Source organism: Sus scrofa, chromosome 8 (genome assembly GCF_000003025.6).
Source record: "Sus scrofa isolate TJ Tabasco breed Duroc chromosome 8, Sscrofa11.1, whole genome shotgun sequence".
Taxonomy (NCBI): domain Eukaryota; kingdom Metazoa; phylum Chordata; class Mammalia; order Artiodactyla; family Suidae; genus Sus; species Sus scrofa.
Window position 1 is genome coordinate 47,745,540 of NC_010450.4, and position 23,218 is coordinate 47,768,757.

At 45.4% G+C, this 23,218-nt stretch overlaps 1 protein-coding gene across 7 annotated transcripts in view; it reads left to right on the forward strand.

Moving 5' to 3' along the window:
- The window catches only part of FNIP2 (folliculin interacting protein 2), a 135,665-nt gene that overhangs the window by 42,663 nt on the left and 69,784 nt on the right, over positions 1 to 23,218 (forward strand). For 6 of the 7 annotated variants that reach the window (XR_002346652.1, XM_021101299.1, XM_021101300.1 and 3 more), the window contains one exon: positions 22,562 to 22,688. Coding sequence is in view for 5 of the 7 variants with exons in the window: in XM_021101299.1 (XP_020956958.1) it covers positions 22,562 to 22,688 (127 nt within the window). In the remaining 2 variants the exon portion in view is untranslated. Of the gene's footprint in view, positions 1 to 7,861; positions 8,270 to 22,561; positions 22,689 to 23,218 lie in introns of those variants that run through there. The other variant, XM_021101303.1, reaches the window with a different exon arrangement.

A 23,218-nucleotide genomic window follows, 5' to 3' on the forward strand; every position in this document is an offset into this window, starting at 1 on the left:
TTTTTGTTTCTCTTTTTCTCTCCTCACCATCTTCTAATTAGTTGAAAGTGAAGAGAAAGATTCCATAAGTACAGTGGAATGGTGTCAGTTAGGGCACAGTGACACAGTGCAAAACAGACACAGTGTAGGTCAAAAGGAAACATTTAATCTTCTCACTGAGGCTCCTGTGGAAAGAAACATCTCAGGATAGAAGTTTGTCTTCTGTATTTTCACTTCTACGCTCCTTCGTTTCTAGAATGACAGAACTTGGGGTTCAGTTTATTTCAGGAAATCCTAGAGTCAACAAAAACCAGTACAGTTTGATGAGGCACCTTAAACTGTTTGTTAGTAAAAAAATTTGCTGAAACTCAAGTCAAATCTCAAAACTCTGAACCATATCACTGGGTGTGTGGTGTAGTCTTCAAGTGTCATTGCTTCCAACATTCTTTCTTAAAATATCAACCACAGCAAAGCTGCTAATAACTTGATTTTTCCAAACCTTCCCAGCCAATCAGATATGTCCATAGGGCTGTGTATTTGTGGAATCTGGGATTTGCCGAGCTTATCTGTGAACCACTGTTTCTCTTATGGCCAGAGAACATTTGCCATAACCTTGCCTTTTTAACAGTATGCCCCATGCACGCCAAAGAGGAACTGAAACAGTCATTTAGAGTCAATGGCGCTTGAAGTTTCACATCTTGACATTTGGGTTCAGAGGAGATGCGCTGAACTGTAGAATCTCCAGGACGAGGGGACAGACCAAGTCATGAAGGTGGATCTCTGATTTATCAGCAACTTGGACGCAGTGATTTTATTAAAGAAAGAGCCTTCGCTTGTTTGTGGAAGTTCCTTAACAAGAGAACAAGTACGGAAACCGGGGTGTATTTTCCCCAGTGAACACTGCTTGGTGACAAGCCGGCCATGATTTCACCAGCAGTCTTTATTTAGAGTAGGTGGGGTTGTGGGGTTACTAAAGATTTTAGTAAAAGGCTGTTAGAGGAACGTCTAATGCAGGCGGCGGGGTGGGGGGACGGGGGAGGGTTTCATTTGAGCTTCACTTAGCGAGAACTGTTCTGCTTTTCGTGTTTAAGCTGTGGAGCTGCTGCACTGCGGGAGTGGGAAGCACAGGGAAATCCCAGGCGGGTCAGCTGATGGTCTTGTGCTGGTGACCAGCTTCCCAGCGAGCCTGCGGATTCCTGGGCGGGGCTCTCCCCCTCCCAGATGCACTGGCCCTGCCCTCACAAGTTCACTGCCCTTCCTGCATTCCTTCCCTTCTCGGTGGTTTTCTGCATCACATGGAATTTTCTTTGACTGCTTTAGAGAGTTTCTTCCCACTGCTTGATGGTTGGGATTTAGAGGTGCAATTTGAGAATGAGTGAGGGGGCGAATGAATGGCCTGGTAACACTGACAAAAACCATGTCTGCGTCTTATTTTGATACATATCAGTGGCGAGCAGGGCAGAGCCCGTGTTGTCAGTCATCATAACAAATTGTGTTTAAAATGACAGTGTTTCAGGCAGAAGACAGGTGACTCTAACCCTGCGGCCATAGGCCAGGTGCTGGGCCACTTCTGCGACCTTTCCCCTTGAGCTCCTGATCAATGGTTTGGCCTGGGGTATGTGAGCTGGGCTTGAGCCTGGGTGTCCTGCTGCAACCTCTCCCGTGAGCCAGGCCAGCTCAGCCTTATCCCTTCATTGTCTGAGTAACATGTTGTCCCCAGCCCTGGTGGGATTTGGTGACCTGGGGCCTGGCTGAGGTGACGGGCAAACTTAGAACCAAACTCACCAAGGGGAATCCAGCCCGTGGGACCCCGAGGTACATGGGACATGGGCATCAGGCCTACATCATCAGTCCATGTTTACATCTTGAAGGTTGATCCTTGGCTTAATCTCAGATTTTTCTGAGATAAGAAAGGTTTTAAAAATATATATACCACTACTCTCAGGTCTTTATAGAACAGAAGTGAATTAAATGCTGTCTTTTTTTTTTTTTTCTATGATATTTCCTTCTACTTTCATGCCTCACCCTCACCAAAGGCAAACAAAAGAAAAAAAAAATGTAAAAACCACATCCTTGTTAGAGCTAAGTTAGTTTTTTCATTGCTGATTAAAAAAAAAAAAAAATTCAGCCCGAACATGTGAGAACATAGGCTGTGGTGCCAGATTTAGAGGCAGCTCCTCTTATCCGGGGTCTTCTCTGCCTGGATCTCACCATCGAAAAGCTCAATCCACTCACTGCCCCTGCAAACTGATTGTCTTTGGGATCATCACCTCATCTCTCTGTTTCTAGTTTCTCCTCTAAAAGAAATTAAAGTGGGAGATTGGTTGACTAATCCCCAAAGACATAGTTTTTTAATTTATTCACTGATTTCAAAAAAAAATTTACTGGCATATAGTTGACTTACAATGTGTATTATTTCGAGTGTACAGTAAAATGAATCAGTCATGTGTATACATAGGTCCATTCTTTTTTTCCAATATAGGTTATTACAAGGCACCCTTTCACTCATTCTCAAATTGCACCTCTAAATCCCAACCATCAACCAGTGGAAAGAAACTCTCTGAAGTAGTCAAAAAAAAAAATTTCCAGTTCAACCCCTAGCCTGAGAACTTTCATATGCTGCAGGTGTGGCCCTGAAAAGAAAAGAAACAGAAAACAGTGCTTATTACTCAGAGTCCTATATTTTAAAGGCTCTCTTGGCCATTGAAATTTTTTTGAGTCTTTCTTTTTCAGAGCAGTGTTAGGTTCACCGCAAAATTAAGCAGAAAGGACAGATTTTCCCTAAGCCCCCATTCCACACTCATAGCCTCCCCCACTGTCAACATCCTACACCAGACAGGACTTTTGTTAAAACTGATGAACCTACAACTGACCCATGGTAATCACCCCAAACTGTAGTTTACATTCAAGGTTCACTCTTGGTGGTGTTCATTCTGTAGGGTTAAGACAAATATGTAATGAAATGTATCCATCAATATAGTGTTGTATAGGAATTCACTTGTGGTGCAGTGGGTTAAGGATCTGGCTTTGGACACTGTGGTGGCGAGGGTTCGATTCCTGCCCCAGAAACTTCCACGTACCACAGGTGTGGAAAAAAAAAAATAGTATCACACAGAATAGTTTCATGCCCTTAAAGTCCTCTGTGCTCTGCCCATCTATCTCCCTTGGCAACCATGGATCTTTTCACTGTTTCCATAGTTGTAACCTTGTCCAGAATGTCATTTGGTTGGAATCATGTAGAACGTTGCCTTTTCACATTGGCTTCTGTCACTTAGTGATAAGCATTAAAGGTTCCTCGATGTCTTTTCATGGCTTGATAGCTCATTTCTTTTTTGTGGTGAATACTATCCACTGTGGATGTGGCATAGTTTATTGATCCATCACCTACTGGAGGGCATCTTGGTTGCTTCCATGTTTTGGCAATTATGACTAAAGCTGCTGTAAACATCCACGTGCAGGTTTTTATGTGGTGTAAGTCTTATTTCTCTGGGTAAAATCAAGGCATGTGATTCCTGCATTGTAAAGTAAGAGTTTATTTAGTTTTGTAAGAAACAGTGAAACTTCCAGAGTGGCTGCAATGTTTTGCATTTCCGCCAACCAGCAATAAGTGACGTTTCTGCTGTTCCACATCCTCTTAGCATTTGGTGGTGTCAGTGTGCTGGATTTTGGCCGTTCTGATAGGTGTGTAGGGGTATCTTACTGGTATTTTGATCTGTATTTCTCTAATGACAGATGATGTGGAACACCTTTTTCACATGCTGTTTGCCATCTGTATCTTTCATGAGCTGTCCAGGTCTTTTGCATATTTTTATATTAGGTTGGTTTATTTTTTTTCTCTTTCTTTACTCTTTCTTTTCCTTTCCTTTTCTTTCTTTTTCTTTTCTTTTCCTTTCCCCTTCCTTCCTTCCTTCTTTCCTCCCTCCCTCCTTCCTTCTTAACTTGAGGCATATGGAAGTTTCCAGGCTAGGGGTTGAATTGGAGCTATAGCTGCCAGCCTTTGCTACAGCCAGAGTGATGCCAGATCTGAGCCATGACTGCGACTTATACCGCAGCTCATGGCAACTCTGCATCCCCGACCCACTGAGTGAAGCCAGGGATTGAATCCACATCCTCACAGATACTAGTCAGGTTCATTTCCACTGAGCCACAATGGGAACTCCTAAATTGGGTTGTTTTAAATTGGGTTGCAGTTGGGGCAGGGTGCAGTGAGGTCAGGAGTCACACTCACTGGGCTGGTGCCTCAGCCAACTTGAAGACCTCCAGCTTCTTGGATAGGTTTAAATCACTTCTTAGATGATACAAGTGTGAGGTTCTTTTCCCTTAATGTTTCAAAAAGCATTTTCTCTATATGTCTTCAGAGCTAATACATTCACTGGGTTCAACAATAAAAATATATGTTTGACACTTGTTGCTCCCACCTCTTTTTTCTTCCTCATCCCATTTAATTTTATTAGTTTCCTACCAAATCTTTTTCTTCTCATTTAAAAAGTCATTTAGCACTTTTCATTTTATTATGAAATATTTCAATCATACAAAAAGTGCAGACTGTTTTAGAATCACTCTATGTATAACCACAACCCAGTTTTCTTGAATCTTCACATTTTGCCACTTTTGCCTCACATGTATAATTTTTAAAAGGAACTAAAACATTGGGGAAGAGAAAGATGCTTCCTGCATTGTCCTTCCTGGCCCCCGTCTTCTCCCTCCTTTCCTTCCAGAGGTAACCGCCATCCGAATGTGATGGTTCTCATTCCTCTGCTTGTCTGTGGTCCATAAATAATACTGGCTTACACATATATTTAATATTATAAACTGGATATCATGCTGTACATATTGTTTTGAAGCTTATTTTATTATTACTATTTTTTTATTTTTTATTTTTTGGCATATGCAGTTCTTGGACAAGGAATCAGATCTGAGCCGCACTTGAAATCTCTGCCACAGCTGAGACAATGCCACATCCTTTAACCCACTGTGCTGGGCAAGGGGTGGAACCTGCGTCCTGGTGCTGCAGAGATATTGCCAATCCTGTTTTGCCACAGTGGAAACCCCAAAGCTTACTTTTTATACAAAACTATGTTTTTGAGTTTTATCCATATTAATTCGTGTAGCTCTAGTTTCTTCATTCTGAATTTAGTATGGCATCCCATTGTATGAGCATGCTACAATTTATGCATCTGTTAGTCTATTAATGAACATTCCAGTTTTTCTTTTACAAATTTTTACTATTATAAATAATGTTGCAATGAATAGTAGTATATAAATGGCTGTGTCTGCACATCTGCATGGATTTCATAGGGTATATGCCTATGAAGAATGGAGTTTAGGTTTTGGGAAATGTGACTCTTGGGCTTTACTCAGTTTTCTCTATGGTGGTGACCTGTCTCCTTTCCTGTCAGCAGTGCATGATATCCCCACCACACGTCATCCTTGGGCTGGGCTGGGAGGTCAGGGAAAAGGGGAATGTAAATTGAATCTCGTTTTCTTTAAAACAGCTTTTTTGAGATGTGATTCACATTCCCTACAATCCACCCACTTAAAATATATGTACATAGGGAGTTCCCGTTGTGGCTCAGAGGGTTACGAACCCAACTAGTATACGTGAGGATGTGGGTTCGACCCCTGGCCTTGCTCAGTGGGTTAAGGATCTGGTGTTGCTGTGAGCCGTGGCATAGTTTGCAGACGTGGTTTGGATCTGGCATTTCTGTGGCTGTGGTGAGGCCTGGCAGGTACAGTTCTGATTTGACCCTTAGCTTGGGAACTTCCATATGCCACAGGTATGGCCTTAAAAAGACAAGATACACACACACACACACACACACACACACACACACAAGTGTGTGTGTGTCCCGCCCCAGTGGATTTGACTGTGTTCACAGAGTTTTACAGATATCACCACATCAACTTCAGGACATTTTCATTAGGCTTAAAAGAAAGCTCACACAGGAGTTCCTGATGTGGTGCAATGGGTTAAGGATCCAGTGCTGTCTCTGCAACAGGTCAGGTCACTCCTCAGGTGTGGGTTTGATCCCCTGCCTGGTGCAGTACATTAAGGATCCAGCATTGCCACAGCTGTGGTGTAGGTCGGAGCTGCAGCTCAGATTCGACTCCCGACCCGGGAAATTAGCAGTTCTTCCCTAATCTCTCTCCCTCCAGCTCTAGTCAACCACTGCTTTACCATCTGTCTCTCTAGATTTGCCTATTTCTGGATATTTCCTGTATTTCTGGATATTCCTGTAACAGAATGATACAATATATGATCCTTTGGGATTAACTTGTTTCACTTGCCATAATGTTTTTAAGATTTACCATGCTTTGGCATGTATTGTTACCTCATTCCTTTCTATTGCTGAATCATATCCTATTGTATGGATAGACCAGACTTTATTTATCCAGGCATGTGATTTTTTCCACATTTTGGCTATTGTGAATAGTGCTGTTATAAAGATTCCTGGACAGGGATGGGGTGGAGTGCGTGGGTGGGTAGGGAGTGGGATGGACTGGGAGTTCAGGGTTAATAGATATAGACTGGTACATATAGAATGGACAGACAATGAGATCCTGCTGTATAGTGCAGCGAACTATGTCCAGTCACTTGTGGTGAAACACGATGGAGGATGATGTGAGAAAGAGGGCATGTATAGATGTATGACTTGGTCGCTTTGCTGTACAGCAGAAATGGACAGAAAAATAAATCAATGATAATAAAATTTTTAAAAAATAATAAGGATTCGTGGAAAAGTTTTGATATGGACTTTTTTGGGGGTGGAGAGGATAAAAAAATCAGTTTGGAATCCAGGAACGGTGGGCAAAGGTCCCAGGTGTGTCCACAGGGGGGTGGGGGAGAAGCAGCAGGGACCCCTTCCTCCAGCCCCTGGCCTTGTGGCTTAGGGTCACAGAGACCTCGTGGCGACAGGCATGGCAGCACGAGCACTTCCCAGCCACTGTGCCAGCCCCATCCTGCAGGTGCCTTTCTGTGACATGAATATACCATAATACACATTTCGGCCTCAAGTTCTGGCTCCCAGATAGCAACTGCCAGTCTCTCTAGGACGGCAAACCAGCATTATCTTTTTAAAAATTAATTAATTATATTTATTTATTTATTTATTTATGGTCTTTTTAGGGCCTCACCCACAGCATATGGAAGTTCCCAGACTAGGGGTTGAATCGGAGATGTAGCTGCTGGCCTACACCACAGCTCACAGCAGTGCTGGATCCTTAACCTACTGAGCAAGGCCAGGGATCGAACCTGTGTCCTCATGGATGCTAGTCAAATTCATTTCCACTGAGCCATGATGGGAACTCCCAAAAATTAATTTTTTTTTTTTGTCTTTTTGCTGTTTTTTTGGGCCACTCCTGTGGCATATGGAGGTTCCCAAGCTAGGGGTCTAATCGGAGCTGTAGCTGCCGGCCTACGCCAGAGCCACAGCAACGCGGGATCTGAGCCGCGTCTGCAACCTACACCACAGCTCACGGCAACGCCGGATCGTTAACCCACTGATCAAGGGCAGGGATCGAACCCGCAACCTCATGTGATTCCTAGTCGGATTCGTTAACCGCTGCGCCACGACGGGAACTCCCCAAAAATTAATTTTTAAACTGAACTTTTTATTTTCTTGTTTTAAAACTTTTTAAAAGTTATAATTGATTTACGGTGTTGTGCCAGTTTCTGCTGTACAGCATAGTAACCCAGTCATTCATATATATATATATATATATATATATGCATTCCTTTTCTCATATTATTTCTCATTCTATCATGGTCTATCCCAAGAGATCGGGTATAGTTCCCTGTGCTAGACAGTAGGACCTCATTTCTTATCTATTCTAAATGTAATAGTTTTTACCTACCAACCCCAAGCTCTCCGTCCATCCCACTCTCCTGCCCTTGGCAATCACAAGTCAAATAGCATCTGATATCACTTATATGTGGAATCTAGAATATGGCACAAATGAACCTGTCTATAGAACAGAAACAGACTCAGATATAGAGAACAGCATTGTCTTTTGAAAGGCTTACCCTCCCCCACCTAGCCAGGGAGAGCATTTTCAGGCAAATTCATCAACTATTTGGACTGTGTAATTTAAAGACCAAGCTTAGGAGGCACTGGGGCAGTTCCTGGCCTCATTTTCTCTGCGTCATCCCCAGGCCTGTCCATGGCCAGGAGTGGACCTTAAGATCTGGATCTCCCTTTCAGAACCAGTGGAGCCCAAAACCACTTCTGATAAACCAGCCTTGCTCTTTACCTGGGAGAACAGAATGTTTTTGTGAGTTTTGCCTTCAGAGGTCAGTATTATTCTTTCTCTTCCTATTTTTATTTTGTTGTTGTTGTTAATGATTTTTGGCCATGCCTGCGGCATGTTGAAGTTCCTGGGCCAGGGATCCATCTGCCACAGCAGTGACAACACTGGATCCTTAACCAAGGCACCCCAAGGGAATGCCCCTCTTCCTACTGAAAAAAATTTTTTTCTTTCTCTTTCTACTTTTTAAAAATTCGGTGTACTAAGACTAAGTCCTGTATTATCTCTTTTGTAAGAAGCAAGTGAATACAGACATGTATTCCTTCTCTCATAGAGGGCAGCATACTCTGCATGAGAACTTGCTGCATGCATCAGACTTGGCTGTGGTCTCGGGGGTCTCCAGGCCCACGATCACGCTGGTGCTGTCCTGGCAGCAGCTAGGGTTATGTTGTGTGGAGGGAGCTTAAGTGATGTAATTTGCCCCAGCCGGCGTCCTCCCCAGTTGTTTCCAGTTCTCTACTTTCAGTAGACATGCTGCAGTCACATGTTAGATCTGTTTAGTTCCAGAGGTGGATTGGTGGGTCCAAGGTTAAACACACCTGTGACCCTGAGAGCTGTGCTTGTTGCCTTTCATCTGCCCTTCACAGGTACCTCTGCCTGTGTTTCTCTCATGTGGGGTGTCATACCTTTTGAATTTTTGTCCACCTGACTAGGTATATGATTTTAATTGACATTCCCCTAAGAGTGAGAGTTCACATCTTTTTCTGTGTTTTGAAGGCCATCTTATTTCTGTTTTTCTGTGACCTATCTGTATCTATTGCCTACACTTGCACTGGTTTGCACATCTTTATTGATTCCTGATTGTTCTTTATATATTAAGGAGACAGATCCTTTGTCTGTCGTATGAGCTGCTGATTTTTTGTGAACTTTTTGAAAAGGCCTGGATCACATTTTTCTATGTAACTAAAGTTGTAATGCTTACACAGCCTTGTGTTGTGTCTTTCAGGCTGACCGCTATGTCACCAGTGTTTGTATTTTCCAGAATGGCGTGTTCTGACTCCTGAGACAGAAATGCAGAGGCAGGGCTTGGGCTGCAGGGCATGTGAGCCTAAGTTGTTTGCTGGTGACATGAAGGTGGTGCAGCACAATTGGCAGAGCATGGGTTTGCAGTCAAGAGACACTGGTTTTAATCCTATTGGTGCCACGTGGTGGTTCTAACCTGACTAAAGTCTCCTGACATTTGTGTCAGCCAGATGGTGGAAGAGTCTCTCACAGGACACTTGCGAAGGCCAGCTCTGGTTGTACATTCTGGAAAGGTGTTCAGCAGTTGTTTCCTGTGCGCTGCTCCCTGCCTGCACCCAGGCACCAGGCCTTCTAGGCTCCGAGATGATGCACTAAAAAGGGACAGTTATTTAATGCAATGGAAGTCAATTGGATACAGTCCTGAAACAGCAGTAGCAAACTCATAGTGGTAATTAGGTTTAATAAATGAGAAGGGGGCTACTTTTTTGGAAACTTTGTCCTGTCCTTGGGGGAGGTGGGGTAGGGGGGAGGAAGGAGGAAAATGTGGTCTGTGAACGCTGAGCAGGACGCTCAGTAAATGTCATTATCTAAGGCCAAACTACATACTTGAAACTGCATCTGAATGTCTTGAATTCATTAAGGTAGGAGTTCACCCACTGCCTCATGCTTCAGCTGCCAAAAGCTTCTTAAAGCCAACAGTCATTAAGGTTGTTTGTCTTAAAACAATACTAGAATCTTTGATGGGTTAAAAAAAAATAGAACTCTTCCTGTTGTATTCCTTGATTTCATTATTTTTAATTTTTCAAGAAATAGCAGAGACATTTGGTTAAATATTCAAAAGGCACAAAGCTTTGGTGGAAATTTATGTAACACCCACTGCCTGCTGAGAACACCCACTTTACATTTAAGTGTCAAAGCAAGACTCACATGGCGGGTATTCCCATCACCCCCATTCTGCAGATAAGGATATGAGGAACGCAGTGGTGGGTACCTGCCAGGTTATGGCTGGGGAGGTGCTGGGTGGGGACGTGGACCCAGGCTGCCTGGCTCCGACAGCATCCTCATTCCACTGCTTTGACAGACTCACCTTAAGCGGTGCAGGGAGCGCCTTTGCCTGAGCTCTGTAAGGAGTGACCAACGTGCTTCTCTCCCTTAGCGACCTAGCTCTCTGCCCCAGATACCACCAGTCTTATGACGACGTCTTGCTAGACATACTCTGCATGTATCATAAAATCCATTTTTTCTCCTCGTTTTTTCCTGTTTGAAAATACATATGGTAGCATTCTATACACAGTGTTCTTTGTTTGCTTGTTTGTTTGTTTTGCTTTTTAAGGCTTCATCCATGGCACATGGAAGTTCCTAGGCTAGGGTTCGAATTGGAGCTACAGCTGCCGGCCTATACCACAGCCATAGTAATGCAGGATCCCAGCCCTGACTGCCACCTACACCACAGCTCACAATAACACTGAATACTTAAGCCGCTGAGCGAGGCCAGGGATCGAACCCACATCCTCATGGATCCCAGTCGAGTTTGTTACCACTGAGCCACGACAAGAACTCCATGTACACAGGGTTTTATGCTTCTTTTTTGTTTCCAGTTAAAGTGATATGCTAGAGTGTATTCTGTAATCGCATAAGGAGCCTCCCCATTTAGGGCTGTACCCTGGTTAACACTCTGTTGTGTAGATGTACCCTCCCATGTTGATGCCTTGCTGTTCCAGACAGCGCTGTGGTGGGTCCCTTTTTGTACCTGTGCAGGTTGACCTGTAGGATTAATTCCTGCGAGTGGAATTGCTGGGTCAAAGCATATGTGAGAATGAGTATTTGAACTGTGTCCTCCCTCCTTCCCCATCTCATTTTCCTTAGTTTGGCCCCAGCCTCTGCGCTGCAGCCCTGCTCTCTGACTGTCTCCCCACCCCATGCCATCTCTTCTAAAGTTCATATTTACAACCAGAGATAGGTACAGTTTCTATTGATCTTGACATCCCTATTTTGAAAACAGCAGATCTTATGGAAGAGAATCATGCTTTTGACCTTGAAAACCTCTAGGGAAAAAGAATGTTACCTTATCTGTATGCAAGTTAACTGGATCTAGAATTTATATATAAAGCTGTGTCTTAAATATTTACTTCAAAGTTCACTTACCTGTTTTTAGTAGACAGTTCCTCTGGGTGGAAGGGAGGATGGGAAGCCTTTACCTTTAGGAAAAGACAGGAAATCACGTTGATGCAAGTTAGTTGTGAGCAGAGCTGAAAAGTACATCTCATTCACCTTGGGATACAGTAATACACGTGGACTATTCAGGTTATGCTGACAAGAGTGTGGAAGAATTAGCTGAGTGAACAGTGAGTCAATGCATTTCTGGAGATGGATGGCAGAGCATCTTTTTAAAAAAAAAAAAATTACAGGTAGTTTCTAGTCTCTAGATACCAGAAAATAATTAAGTGGTATTCTTTTAAGAATTAAAGGAACCAGAGTTCCCATTGTGGCCCAGTGGGCTAAGGACCTGATGTTGTTTCTGAGAATGCAGGTTCGATCCCTGGCCTTGCTTAGTGAGTTAAGGATCTAGGTGTTGCCATGGCTGTGACCTAGGCCTGCAACTGCAGCTCTGATTTGACCCCTAGCCTGGGAACTTCATGAGCTGCAGGTATGGCCATAAAAAGAAAAGAAAAAAATTAAATGGACCATTTTGGATTTTTTTTTTTTTACATTTTTATTTTTTTTTTATTTTTTTTATTTTTTTATTTTTTTATTTTTTTTGTCTTTAGTTGTTGTTCTTGTTGCTGCTATTTCTTGGGCCGCTCCCGCGGCATATGGAGGTTCCCAGGCTAGGGGTCGAATCGGAGCTGTAGCCACCGGCCTACGCCAGAGGCACAGCAACGCAGGATCCGAGCCGTGTCTGCAACCTACACCACAGCTCACGGCAACGCCGGATCGTTAACCCACTGAGCAAGGGCAGGGACCGAACCCGCAACCTCATGGTTCCTAGTCGGATTCGTTAACCACTGTGCCACGACGGGAACTCCACATTTTTAAAAATTATAGTTGATTGGCACTGCCGTGCCATTTTCTGCTGTGCAACATGGTGACCCATACATACATACATACGTATGCATTCTTTTTCTTATACCATATGAGCCATATTTGGAGAATCTGTAAGTTTTTTTAAAGGGGAGGAAGGGAAGAACCTGTTAGTGATAACAACAAAATCTGGGAAGCCTGCAGGGGTGGAGTCCTGGCTGGCGCGGTACCCTTCGGTGACACCTGCCCCCCAGCCTCTCTTGCCTCCAGAGAGCTTGCGCCTTTCCCCTTCAGATTTTGCCAGCATCTCCTGTACATTCTCTCAGTCAGTGGTGCATCTGTGCTAAGAAGTCTGCTTCTGTATCAGTGTAGAGTCCTCCGAGTAAGGCAAGGGTGTGGTGTGCTGTGCTGAGGTGGAAACCAATTCACGGAAGTTGCCTTTCCCTCAGTCCCCAGCTGGGGTCTGTTTGGATTGCATTCTGCACACTTAGCAGGTAATCAGTGTGAAAGTTGAAGTTTGAGATGTTGAGGGGCATCCCAACTGCAGCACATCGTTTACAGAGGAGGGAGCACTGGGTATGCCTGGGAGCAGACACTCCATCACCTAGACCTTGGTGTTCCGACATCCAGTAGATGCTCCATGCTGCCTGGACCAGGTGTTCCAGTAAATGCTCCATCCTGTCTGGACCTGGCGTTCTGATGTCCAGCAGACACTCCATCCTGCCTGGACCCAGGCATTCTGACATCCAGCAGGGCCTTAGCCAGCAGCTGTGGGTGGTGATGCCCTGACTGCCACACAGACCTTGCCTGGCTTGGAGTTCTACCTGACTTGGCCTTGACCCTGACCTCGGGAAAGGAGGGTGGAATCTGCCTTTCCTCTCCTGGTGTCATGGTTCCCCTTTGTAGCTCCCAAACCTCAGCTGTGTGGTGACTCATGATGTTTGGTCATTGCTGGGTGAATGTATTATGTAAAGACTGTGGTTTTAGCTTGTGACCCTCGTGGCCATTTATAGCATCTTCTCAGTGGGAAGCCGCGCTCAGAGTCACCAGCAGCTTCCTTGCTCGTCAGCCTCCAGACCTCCCATACCTGGGTAATGCAGGGGGAGTTCTGCCTTCCCTCAGACAAGTTAGCCTTACACTGGGCATCAGCTTCTTATCCTGAAGTTCTCAAATCCTAAAATCCCTAAAAAAAGAAGTGGAACTGACCCAAACTGCTATAAGACTTTTGTAGCCACTTGATAATCCACTTAGCACAAATGCTTCTTAGTCAGCCTGGTGAAATATTCATTTGTTTTATTTGGGGTTTGACTATACCTCAGATGCTGGAAGAGCTGTTATATAAGCATCTTTCTAAAATCAAAAGAAATTCAAATTCTAAAACATCTGGCCCCAAGGGTCTTGGCTAAAGGATTGTGTATCTGAACTCAGCTTGGAGTCCTGCTTTGCAGTTTCCCCTTGGCTTTCCCAGCAGCCTTGGGAGGCAGGTAAGGCATGCATCTGGGGAGAGCCGAGCTGGAGTCAGCACCTGCCCAGTTACCTGAGAGTGTGCCCTGGAGGACAACCAGGTGCCAGGCATCACGTCATCTGTGACTGGGACCCACTCCTCACCCAACTAGGTGGACTTGACCTTTCCTTCCCTATGTAGACATTTCCTGAAGCACCTGAGATGGTCTAGTTTACTGATTGCCTTGCACACCAGCCTTCCCTACCAGGGTGTGAGCTGGGACCTTGGTGGTTTCTCTTCCCACCTTTCCAGGCACCTGGTCAAGCCAGGTGGTGAGCGTGGGAAAGGAATGGATGCAGGTGTGGTCTTCGTGGCTCAGGTTACAGTCCTCTTTCCCAGCCAGGCAGGACGATTCTTTCATTCCACACGTTTCTTTTACAAGAGCAATAAAGGATGTACATGTCACCTACTAAAGACAAAGGGTTGTGGCCAACATCCAATATAAATTTCTGGGAAAATAACAGTAGGATACATCTAATTGGAGTCATTTTATTATTATTATTATTATTATTATTATTTGTCTTTTTGCCTTTTCTAGGGCCGCTCCTGCAGCATATGGAGGTTCCCAGGCTAGGGGTTGAATCGGAGCTATAGCTGCTGGCCTACACCAGAGCCACAGCAACGTGGGATCCGAGCCACATCTGCAACCTACACCACAGCTCATGGCAACGCCAGATCCTTAACCCACTGAACAAGGCCAGGGATCGAACCTGCAGCCTATGGTTCCTAGTCAGATTCGTTAATCACTGCGCCACGACGGGAACTCCCTATTATTATTATTTTTTGCTTTTTTAGGGCTGCACGTGCAACATATGGAAGATCCCAGGACAGAGGCTGAATCTGAGCTACAGCTGCCGGCCTACACCACAGTCATAGCAATGCTAGATCCAAGGCGCATCTGTGACCTTCATCGCAGCTCATGGTAACACCAGATCCTTAACCCGCTGAGCAAGGTCACGGATCAAACCCGAGTCCTCATGGATACTGGTTGGGTTCATTACTGATGAGCCATGACAGGAACTCTGAAAGAATTTTAAAGTTAAATCTTTCGGTTCACATTGTATATTAAAGCTTATGATGAGAATTTGATTCTAAGTTTTTTTTTACTATACTGTTGAAAGCAGGATAGCAGTTCAGAGGTGAATTTTTATGTAGCTTTCTGAAACTAAACCAGGCAATTTGGGATGCTGTATATGTGCAAAATAGAGGAAGGAAAAGTCAACTGACTAGCAAATTCCTTTTCCTGTTGCCATCTTGCTGAGCTATGAACCTAGCAAAAAAGAAACAAAAAGTTCCAAATATATTACTGCCATCTATTTACATAATTTTTTTCTTGCAATAAATAGCTTGCTACTGGGCAGGAAATAATGTACATTTGTGCTGACAGGGTGAACTCTGATCGCCGTCTCAAGCATAATTTTCCCTTTTCCTCCATCCTGCCGTTACTTTATTTTCAGGTAATAGTCATTAGAGCCTCCTTAACTCTTGAGATGGACTTCTGTCTGTGTCTGAAAACTTTTTTGGAGGAAGAGAAGAGGAGTGGTGGGAATCAGTAGAGAAAAGAGCATACCCAAGGTCTCATGTGTGGCAGGGAAATGTCACCATGGACACAGTGAGCTCATGGGGCGGGGTTGTGGTTTGTACCCTGTGCCTGAGGTGCCGCGCAGGCAGCAGGCATGCAGGAGCCGATTGCCAGGTGGACAGTGTGTGCCAGTCTTTGTTGTGATCACTCTTGTGGGTTTTATTGGGTTTGTATTGTTTCGTTTTACCTTTTCTTGGACCATTTAAAGTTCCTGATCATACCTGACTCTAAACATTCACATTCCTGGATCACAAGACAGCTCTTTAAACTCTGCACATGAACTTAACTTTGACTATCTTTGTTGCCTTGCATGGAGTCTGAGGAAGAACGTTTCTGAACTGTTCGTCTCTCATAGACCATGCTTCCACATGGGCGAACTTGAGGGCACCTGCAGCCTGATTCCTGTAAACGTTCAAGGGCAGTATCATAGACCAACACGGGGGTCTCAGAGGACGGAGCAGATCGCTGCAGCAAAGCATAAAACTGCTACCCTCTGCCTTGTGAGCTTGGCCCCTGGAGACCCTGGTGCGGGTCATTGCGCCCTCTCCTTTTGCCCTGAGAATGGTTTAGTCCTCTCCTAAAACACAGCTGACTGTGTCGTTCACTTTTCTCAGAAGGTGAGAATGGTTTATTCCTCTCCTAAAACACAGCTGACTGTGTCGTTCACTTTTCTCAGAAGGTGGGAATGGCACTCATACCTCTGCCCATGGACCAAACGCATGTTCCTTCAGTCAGCAGCCAAGGTCCTCCATGGGTGGCCCCAATTTCCAGCCTTGTTTTCCTTGCGGTTCTCCTGCAGTGGCTGTACCCAACACCCAGGACTTGGACGTCGTGCCCCTGTGCTCTGAGTCTGATGCCTGCCCTCTGTCTGCCCTGACTCTGAAGTCACCTCCGCACCTGATCCCGGCCTCCCCTCTTCCCTTCCTCGTTCAGATACTGCTGCTTCCAGGCATGTGTCCTGTTTTCTTTCTTGCTCTCTGCATCCTCTTGTTTTCGTGTGGCTGCCCACATGGCTGTCTCTTCAAGTTCCCTGGAAACCGGGACCTTCACGTTTCTTAATCTACTCTCTAAGATAAGAGCGCCAGCATTCCTTGGCTTTCCTGGGCTCATAGTTCACCATCCAGTGTCTGTTCTCACATAGCCTTCTTCCCTTTGTGTCTGTGTTCAGGTTCCTTCCTCTTGTGTTGACACCAGTCATTGGATTAGGTGTGATTAATCTGGTGTGATTATACCTACACAGACCCTGTTTCTGAACAAGGTCATGTTCACAGGTACCAGAAACTAGGAATTGAACATATCTTTGGGGAAACACAGTTTAACCACAGCAATGGTTATATCTATCATAAAGACAATTCTGTTTTCTCTACTTAAAATCCTTTGAACTGGAGTTCCCACTGTGGCTCAGGGGGTTAAGAAGCTGACATAGTCTACCTGAGGACACAGGTTTGATCCCTGGCCTCGCTCAGTGGGTTAAGGATCCAGTGTTGCCGCAAGTGGTGGTGTAGGTCACAGATGTGGCTTGGATCCGGTATTGCTGTGGCTGTGGCGTAGGCCTCAACTGTAGCTCCTATTTGACCCCTAACCTGGGGACTTTCATATGTCACAAGGTGCAGCCCTAAAAAAGAAAAAAAAAAAAATCCTTTGTACTATTGCTTATCACCCCCTCAGGTAAGTCTTTTAGACTTTGGTCACACACTTTCTGCTCTTGAGTTATTCCAGAAAAAAGACCTGGTTTTAGGTCCAACCAGGCAAATCTTGGCATCATGGAAAAGGGTTCATATAAGCCCTTTTGTCTAAATTTTACAGTAGGAAAAGGTAGAGATGCAGCCTTATTGTCTTGTGACTCAGGCCATATGGCTGTGACCATAAATAGATAAATAATACCATGTCCCCGAGACCAGGGACAGTGTTCTTCCCTTGCTTTCAGCAAAAGCAGAGAAACATGATGTTTCTGACCAGAATAAATGTCTTTAAAAGATAAGCCAGACATTTTTTTTTTTTTTGCCATTTCTTGGGCTGCTCCTGGGGCATATGGAGATTCTCAGGCTAGGGGTCGAATCGGAGCTGTAGCTGCCGGCCTACACCAGAGCCACAGCAACTTGGGATCCGAGCCGCGCCTGCAGTCTACACCACGGCTCACGGCAATGCCGGATCCTTAACCCACTGAACAAGGCCAGGGATCGAACCCACAACCTCATGGTTCCTAGTTGGATTCGTTAACCACTGAGCCACGATGGGAACTCCGAGTCAGACATTTTAAGGCAAAAGCCCAAGGCTTATTTTTCAACCTCTTTGGCTCCCACCAAGAGCCACCCTCAGTGACACACGGGACCTGTGGCTGGTGCTCTGGGCAGCTCCAGGTACCTGTTGGCTGGATGCTGTCGTGAAGGGAATAGCGTGGCCTATGGTTACATGTGAGTCAGGGCGGCAGGCAAGAGCCTGTGGTGTGCTGAGATTTCCACACACCACTTCCTATAATCTTCACAGAGGCTGGGCTTCCTTAAGACAGGGCCACAGAGGAGAGCTGGCGTGTGGTCCCAGGCCTGCCCTCTTCTGAAGCCCTCAGTGAACTTCCTGCATGTCCTTTCCCAGATTCCGTGGCTAGAATTGCCTCTACTAAAGATGATGGGGACAGTCAGAATGTCGGTGATGGGGACAGTCAGTGATGGGGACAGCTGGACTCACAATTAGGAGTTAAACTAGTGACAATGTTTTTATGCAGGAGGGAGAACAGAGCTTTCCTCATATTTTAGAAAATACTTTTTTCATTTTGGGTTTTCTTTTTTATTTGCTTTTTAGGACTGTTCCTGTGGCTTATGGAAGTTCCCAGGCTAGGGGTCAAATCAGAGCTGCAGCTACCAGCCTATACCACAGCCACAGCAATGAGGGATCCAAGCCGAATCTGCAACCTACACCACAGCTCACAGCAACCCTGGATCCTTAACCCACTGAGTGAGGCCAGGGATGGAACCTGTGTCCTCACGGATACTAGTCAGATTCCTTTCCACTGCGTCACAATGGGAGCTCCTTTTTTTTTTTTTTTTTTTTTTTTTTGCCTTTTTTTCTTTTTTAGAAAATATTTTTTTAAGGTATTTGGGTCCAAAAGTTGGACAATATGACATACATGCTTTTCCTTTCCCATATCTTTTCTTTTTTTAATTTTAAATTCAATTTTTATTATAATTGATTCAGTGTTGTGTCAGTTTCTGCTTACAACATAGTGACTTAGTCATACATATATAGTCTTTTCTCGTACTTATCTTCCATCACGTTCTACCCCAAGCCCATTTCTTTTCATCTTTTTTGATTGAAAAATAACATGAAACATGTGATAAGGTATTGTGATCATTATTAAATTTTAGCTCTTCCAGACACAGCATCCTCAGTTTGATATGTATCTGAGTTATTGTTACCCTTCGTAAATGATAATGCTGTCTTGGCAAAATGTAATTATTGGGGCAAAATCATTTGAACAAGAAAGCACAGAGCAATTACATCTTTGTTGATCTTTCACCTTTGACAACTTCGGCCTGTGTACTGTGTTTCAGTAATTACAGAGGGTGTTTTTCATGACCTGTAATTTTATAGTGTAGTGGTTCAGGCACAAACATCAGGACGACTTGGTTGGAAGTGACAGAAAGTGGCTCTGAGAGTCATGCTCCTTGGGGACAGCTGGCTGACCGCCCCCCTCTGCTCCTTTCGTGACCGTCCTCAGCTCACGATGGCAGAACCAGGCCCCAGCACCCCAGGGTGACTACTCACAGCCATCAGCCAGGTGGGGTCAGGTGGCTACATCTGACCGGCTGGGCCTGGCCTGTGAGCAGGAGACCTGTGGTTTCCCACACGCTCCCCAGTTGTATCAAAACTAGCAGGAGGTGTGCTGGGTAGGCAGCTTGGAGCACAGGCTGCCAAGGACTACAGTCAGAACTCAGTGTTTTCTGGTGCTAGGATTGAAGAAAACAAATCTGCCCCTCTACAAGCCCATGCTGGAGTTCCCGTCGTGGCGCAGTGGTTAACGAATCCGACTAGGAACCATGAGGTTGAGGGTTCGATCCCTGCCCTTGCTCAGTGTGTTAACGATCTGGCATTGCCGTGAGCTGTGGTGTAGGTCGCAGATGCGGCTTGGATCCTGCGTTGCTGTGGCTCTGGCGTAGGCCGGTGGCTACAGCTCCTATTGGACCCCCAGCCTGGGAACCTCCATATGCCGTGGGAGCAGCCCAAGAAATGGCAAAAAGACAAAAAAAAGAAAAAGCCCATGCTTAGTATTAACTACAACAGCCCCCAAAGGGAAGAACCAGCGATGCACAAGGCATGCTTGGGGACCAGACATCAAAGCAATTTTTTTTTTTTTTTTTTTTTTTTGTCTTTTTTGGGCTGCACCAGCGGTGGCATATGGAGGTTCCCAGGCTAGGGGTCGAATTGGAGCTACAGCTGCTGGCCACAGCCACAGCCATAGCCACACCAGATCCGAGCCGCGTCTGCAACCTACACCACAGCTCACGGCAACGCCAGATCTTCAACCCACTGAGCAAGGCCAGGGATCGAACCTGCGACCTCATGTTTCCTAGTCGGATTTGTTTCCGCTGCGCCACGATGGGAACTCCAAAGCAAGTTTTAAAAAAACATTATATTGGAGTTCCCTTTGTGGCTCAGTGGGTTAAGGACCCGACATAGTATCCATGAGAATGTGGGTTCTATTCCTGGACTTGCTTAGTAGGATAAGGATCTGGTGCTACTCAGATCCCACATTGCTATGGCTGTGGTGTAGGATGGCAGCTGTAGCTCTGATTCAACCCCTAGCCTGGGAACTTCCATATACTACAGGTGCGGCCCTAAAAAGAGAAAAAAAAAATCATGCTAACGGTCCTTTAGTGATTTGTTACCACTTTGGAGCACTTACCCACAGCAGCCTCCGTGTGAAGCACTCTGCACATGTTGCTTAATTCCTGGGGCAGCTTCGTGAGGTTGTTGTTCATGTTCCCATTGTGCTGACGGAGAGATGGGACCGCAGAGAACTGGGATCTGCATCCACATGTCTGACCTCACTCTTTTACACTGTCTCTTGGTTTCTGTCTGTTTGTCCTCAAACTACCCCCCAGCACCCATCCTCTCCTCGTGCTCCCAGCATCTGGCACCGCCTTGGCCACCGCCCATACTGAACCATCTCAGTTCTGCCCCTTGAGCCCATCTGCCCCTTTCCTCTGCCTCTGTGGCTGTCAGGCTGTCATTCTCGCCTTTGTTTGAAGGGCCTGAACTCTTAGAATAAGTTCTGTTTGGCTTTCCTGCTTCTGGTCTTAATCTACCCCCCCCCCCCCCCCCGCCGTGTTTTCCTTAGAGCAGCAGCTTGTCCTTTGGAAGGTGTATACTGACACCTGATAGACTGAGTTTATCAACCTGTTCACCTTGGCCTCTCAGAAGTGGTCCTTGCCCTGCTTGTCTCTCCTGCTCACTTTCTCCCTCAGCCTTTTCTTTCTTTCTCCAATGCACCAATCTTATTTCTCTTTCTCTCTCTCTCTCTCTTTTTTTTTTTCTTTTTGCCACTCCCTCAGCATGCAGAAGTTCCCCAGCCTGGGATCAAACCTGCACCACAGCAGTGATAATTCCAGACCCTTAACCCACTGAGCCACACGGAGCTCCTCCAGTGCACCAGTCTTAAACCTTGTCCTGTCCCTCCCTCTTCTGAATGTGTTCTTCATCCACACACTTGTCCTCTCTTTGTCTCTTCCTTCTTCAAGTCGTGGTTAAGTGTCATGTCCTTAAGTCCTTAGGGACTTCCCTGCCCTTCCCCCAACCCTTAAATCTGAAAATAGAAGAGTCTTTTCCTTTTTGCACTTTGACAGTCTGTATTTACACGTTTATATATGGTGAGCAGCCCAGTGTTCCCCACGAAACCGCATGCTCCCTGAGGGCAGGGACCAGGTCTGCTCAGTTAACTAACTGCTAAACCTCTAGCATCGAGCTTGGTGACTGGAACATAGTAGGCATCCAGATCCATGTTGAGCGGGTTAACAGACTGATGACTGAAGATGACCAGGGCGGAGCCTTGTTAGATGACTGCCCTTTGTTGGTTCTTGTGTTCTGGTTTCACTTACTGCTCAAGAGCAAACGTGTATTCTTGGAGTTCCTGTTGTGACTCAGTGGTAACAAACCTGACTAGTCTCCATGAGGATACGGGTTCAATCCTTGGTCCTGCTCAGCGTGTTAAGGATCCAGTGTTGCTATAGCTGTGGCATAGGCTGCAGCTACAGCTCTGATTAGACCCCTAGCCTGGGAACTTCCACATGCCATGCGTGTGGCCCTAAAAAGACCAAAAAAAAAAAGAGCAAACATGCGTTCAGAGCAGTCTTGTCCCAGTGGTTTCCTCCTTGCTTAGGAATAAGCTGCACTTCCTTCATTGCTGACTGTTGGCAGTTCAGATGCTCTCCAGCGACACACCTGGCTTTCCAAACTTCTGTATCAGAGCCTGCTATAGTAGAAGAAAATACCAAGTTTTGGAATATGTAATTCCTGTAAATTTGGCCTGAGCAGCTGGGAGAAGGAGAGAGAGGGCTCTCATGACTTGCTATAAATTCCTGGCCCAATGGGGCGAGGCATGAAGACCCCCCAGACCTCAGGTGTGCAACCCTTAGAACCCAGGTGTCCAGTTCAACTCTGTCCACATGCCCTTTGTGCTCCTGCCTGCCATCTTCGCCCAGACAGGCATTGGCAGGAGAAACGTTCTCTCCAATGACTTTTGTTTGTTTGTTTGTTTGTTGTCTTTTTAGGGCCATAGCTGCAACATATGGAAGTTCCCAGGCTAGGGGTCAAATTGGAGCTGTAGCCACTGGCCTACACCACAGCCATAGCAACGTGGGATCCAAGCCGTATCTGCAACCTATACCACAGCTCATAGTAACACCGGATCCTTAACCCACTTAGTGAGACCAGGGATCAAACTCGTGACCTCATGGATACTGTCGGGTTTATTACCACTGAGCCACAACGGGAACTCCTGTGATCTTTCACTTCAGCAGCCTTCCCAGCCTTTGTGGCAGTATTTATGTGGCCCATTGGCATCCACAGACAGGGCTTTCCGTCCGAGGTCTGAAGGGATTGCCTTCTGCCCGTTGGTGGCCCTTGGGCACAGGGGCACCCTGACTGGGAGACTCCCCATGACCATCCCGAACGTTGCAGGTAACATGACTTCTTTCTCTCCTGTTAATCCACAGTTGGTCGTGCTCGGAGTTGGACCTGAATGAGATTCGCCTGATAGTTTACCAGGACTGTGAAAGGAGAGGCAGACAAGTCTTGTTTGATTCTAAAGCTGTGCACGAGATTGAGGAGGTGGCAACTCAGGTATGAAACATGGATTGCTTTCATCTTTTGCATTTTTTTTCTTTTAAAAATTCTCTATTTTAGTTGATTTACAAAATTCTGTCAATTTCTGCTCTACAGCAAAGTGACTTGGTTTTATATATATATAAATACATATGTATATTCTTTTTCTTATATTATCTTCCATCATTTTCCATCACAAGTGATTGGATATTGTTCCCCGTGCTATACAGCAGGATCTCATTGCCTATCCACTCCAAATGCAATAGTTTGCATCTACTAACCCCAATCTACCAGTCCATTCCACTCCCTCTTCCTCCCTCTTGGCAACCACAAGTCTCTTTTCCATGTCCATGACTGTTTCTTTACTGCAGATAGGTTCATTTGTGCCATATATTAGAATCCAGATATAAGTGATATCGTATGGTATTTGTCTTTCTCTTTCTGACCTACTTCACTTAGTATAAGAATCTCTAATTCCATCCATGTTGCTGCAAATGGCTTTATTTTGTTCTTTTTTATGGCTGAGTAGTGTTCCATTGTGAATATGC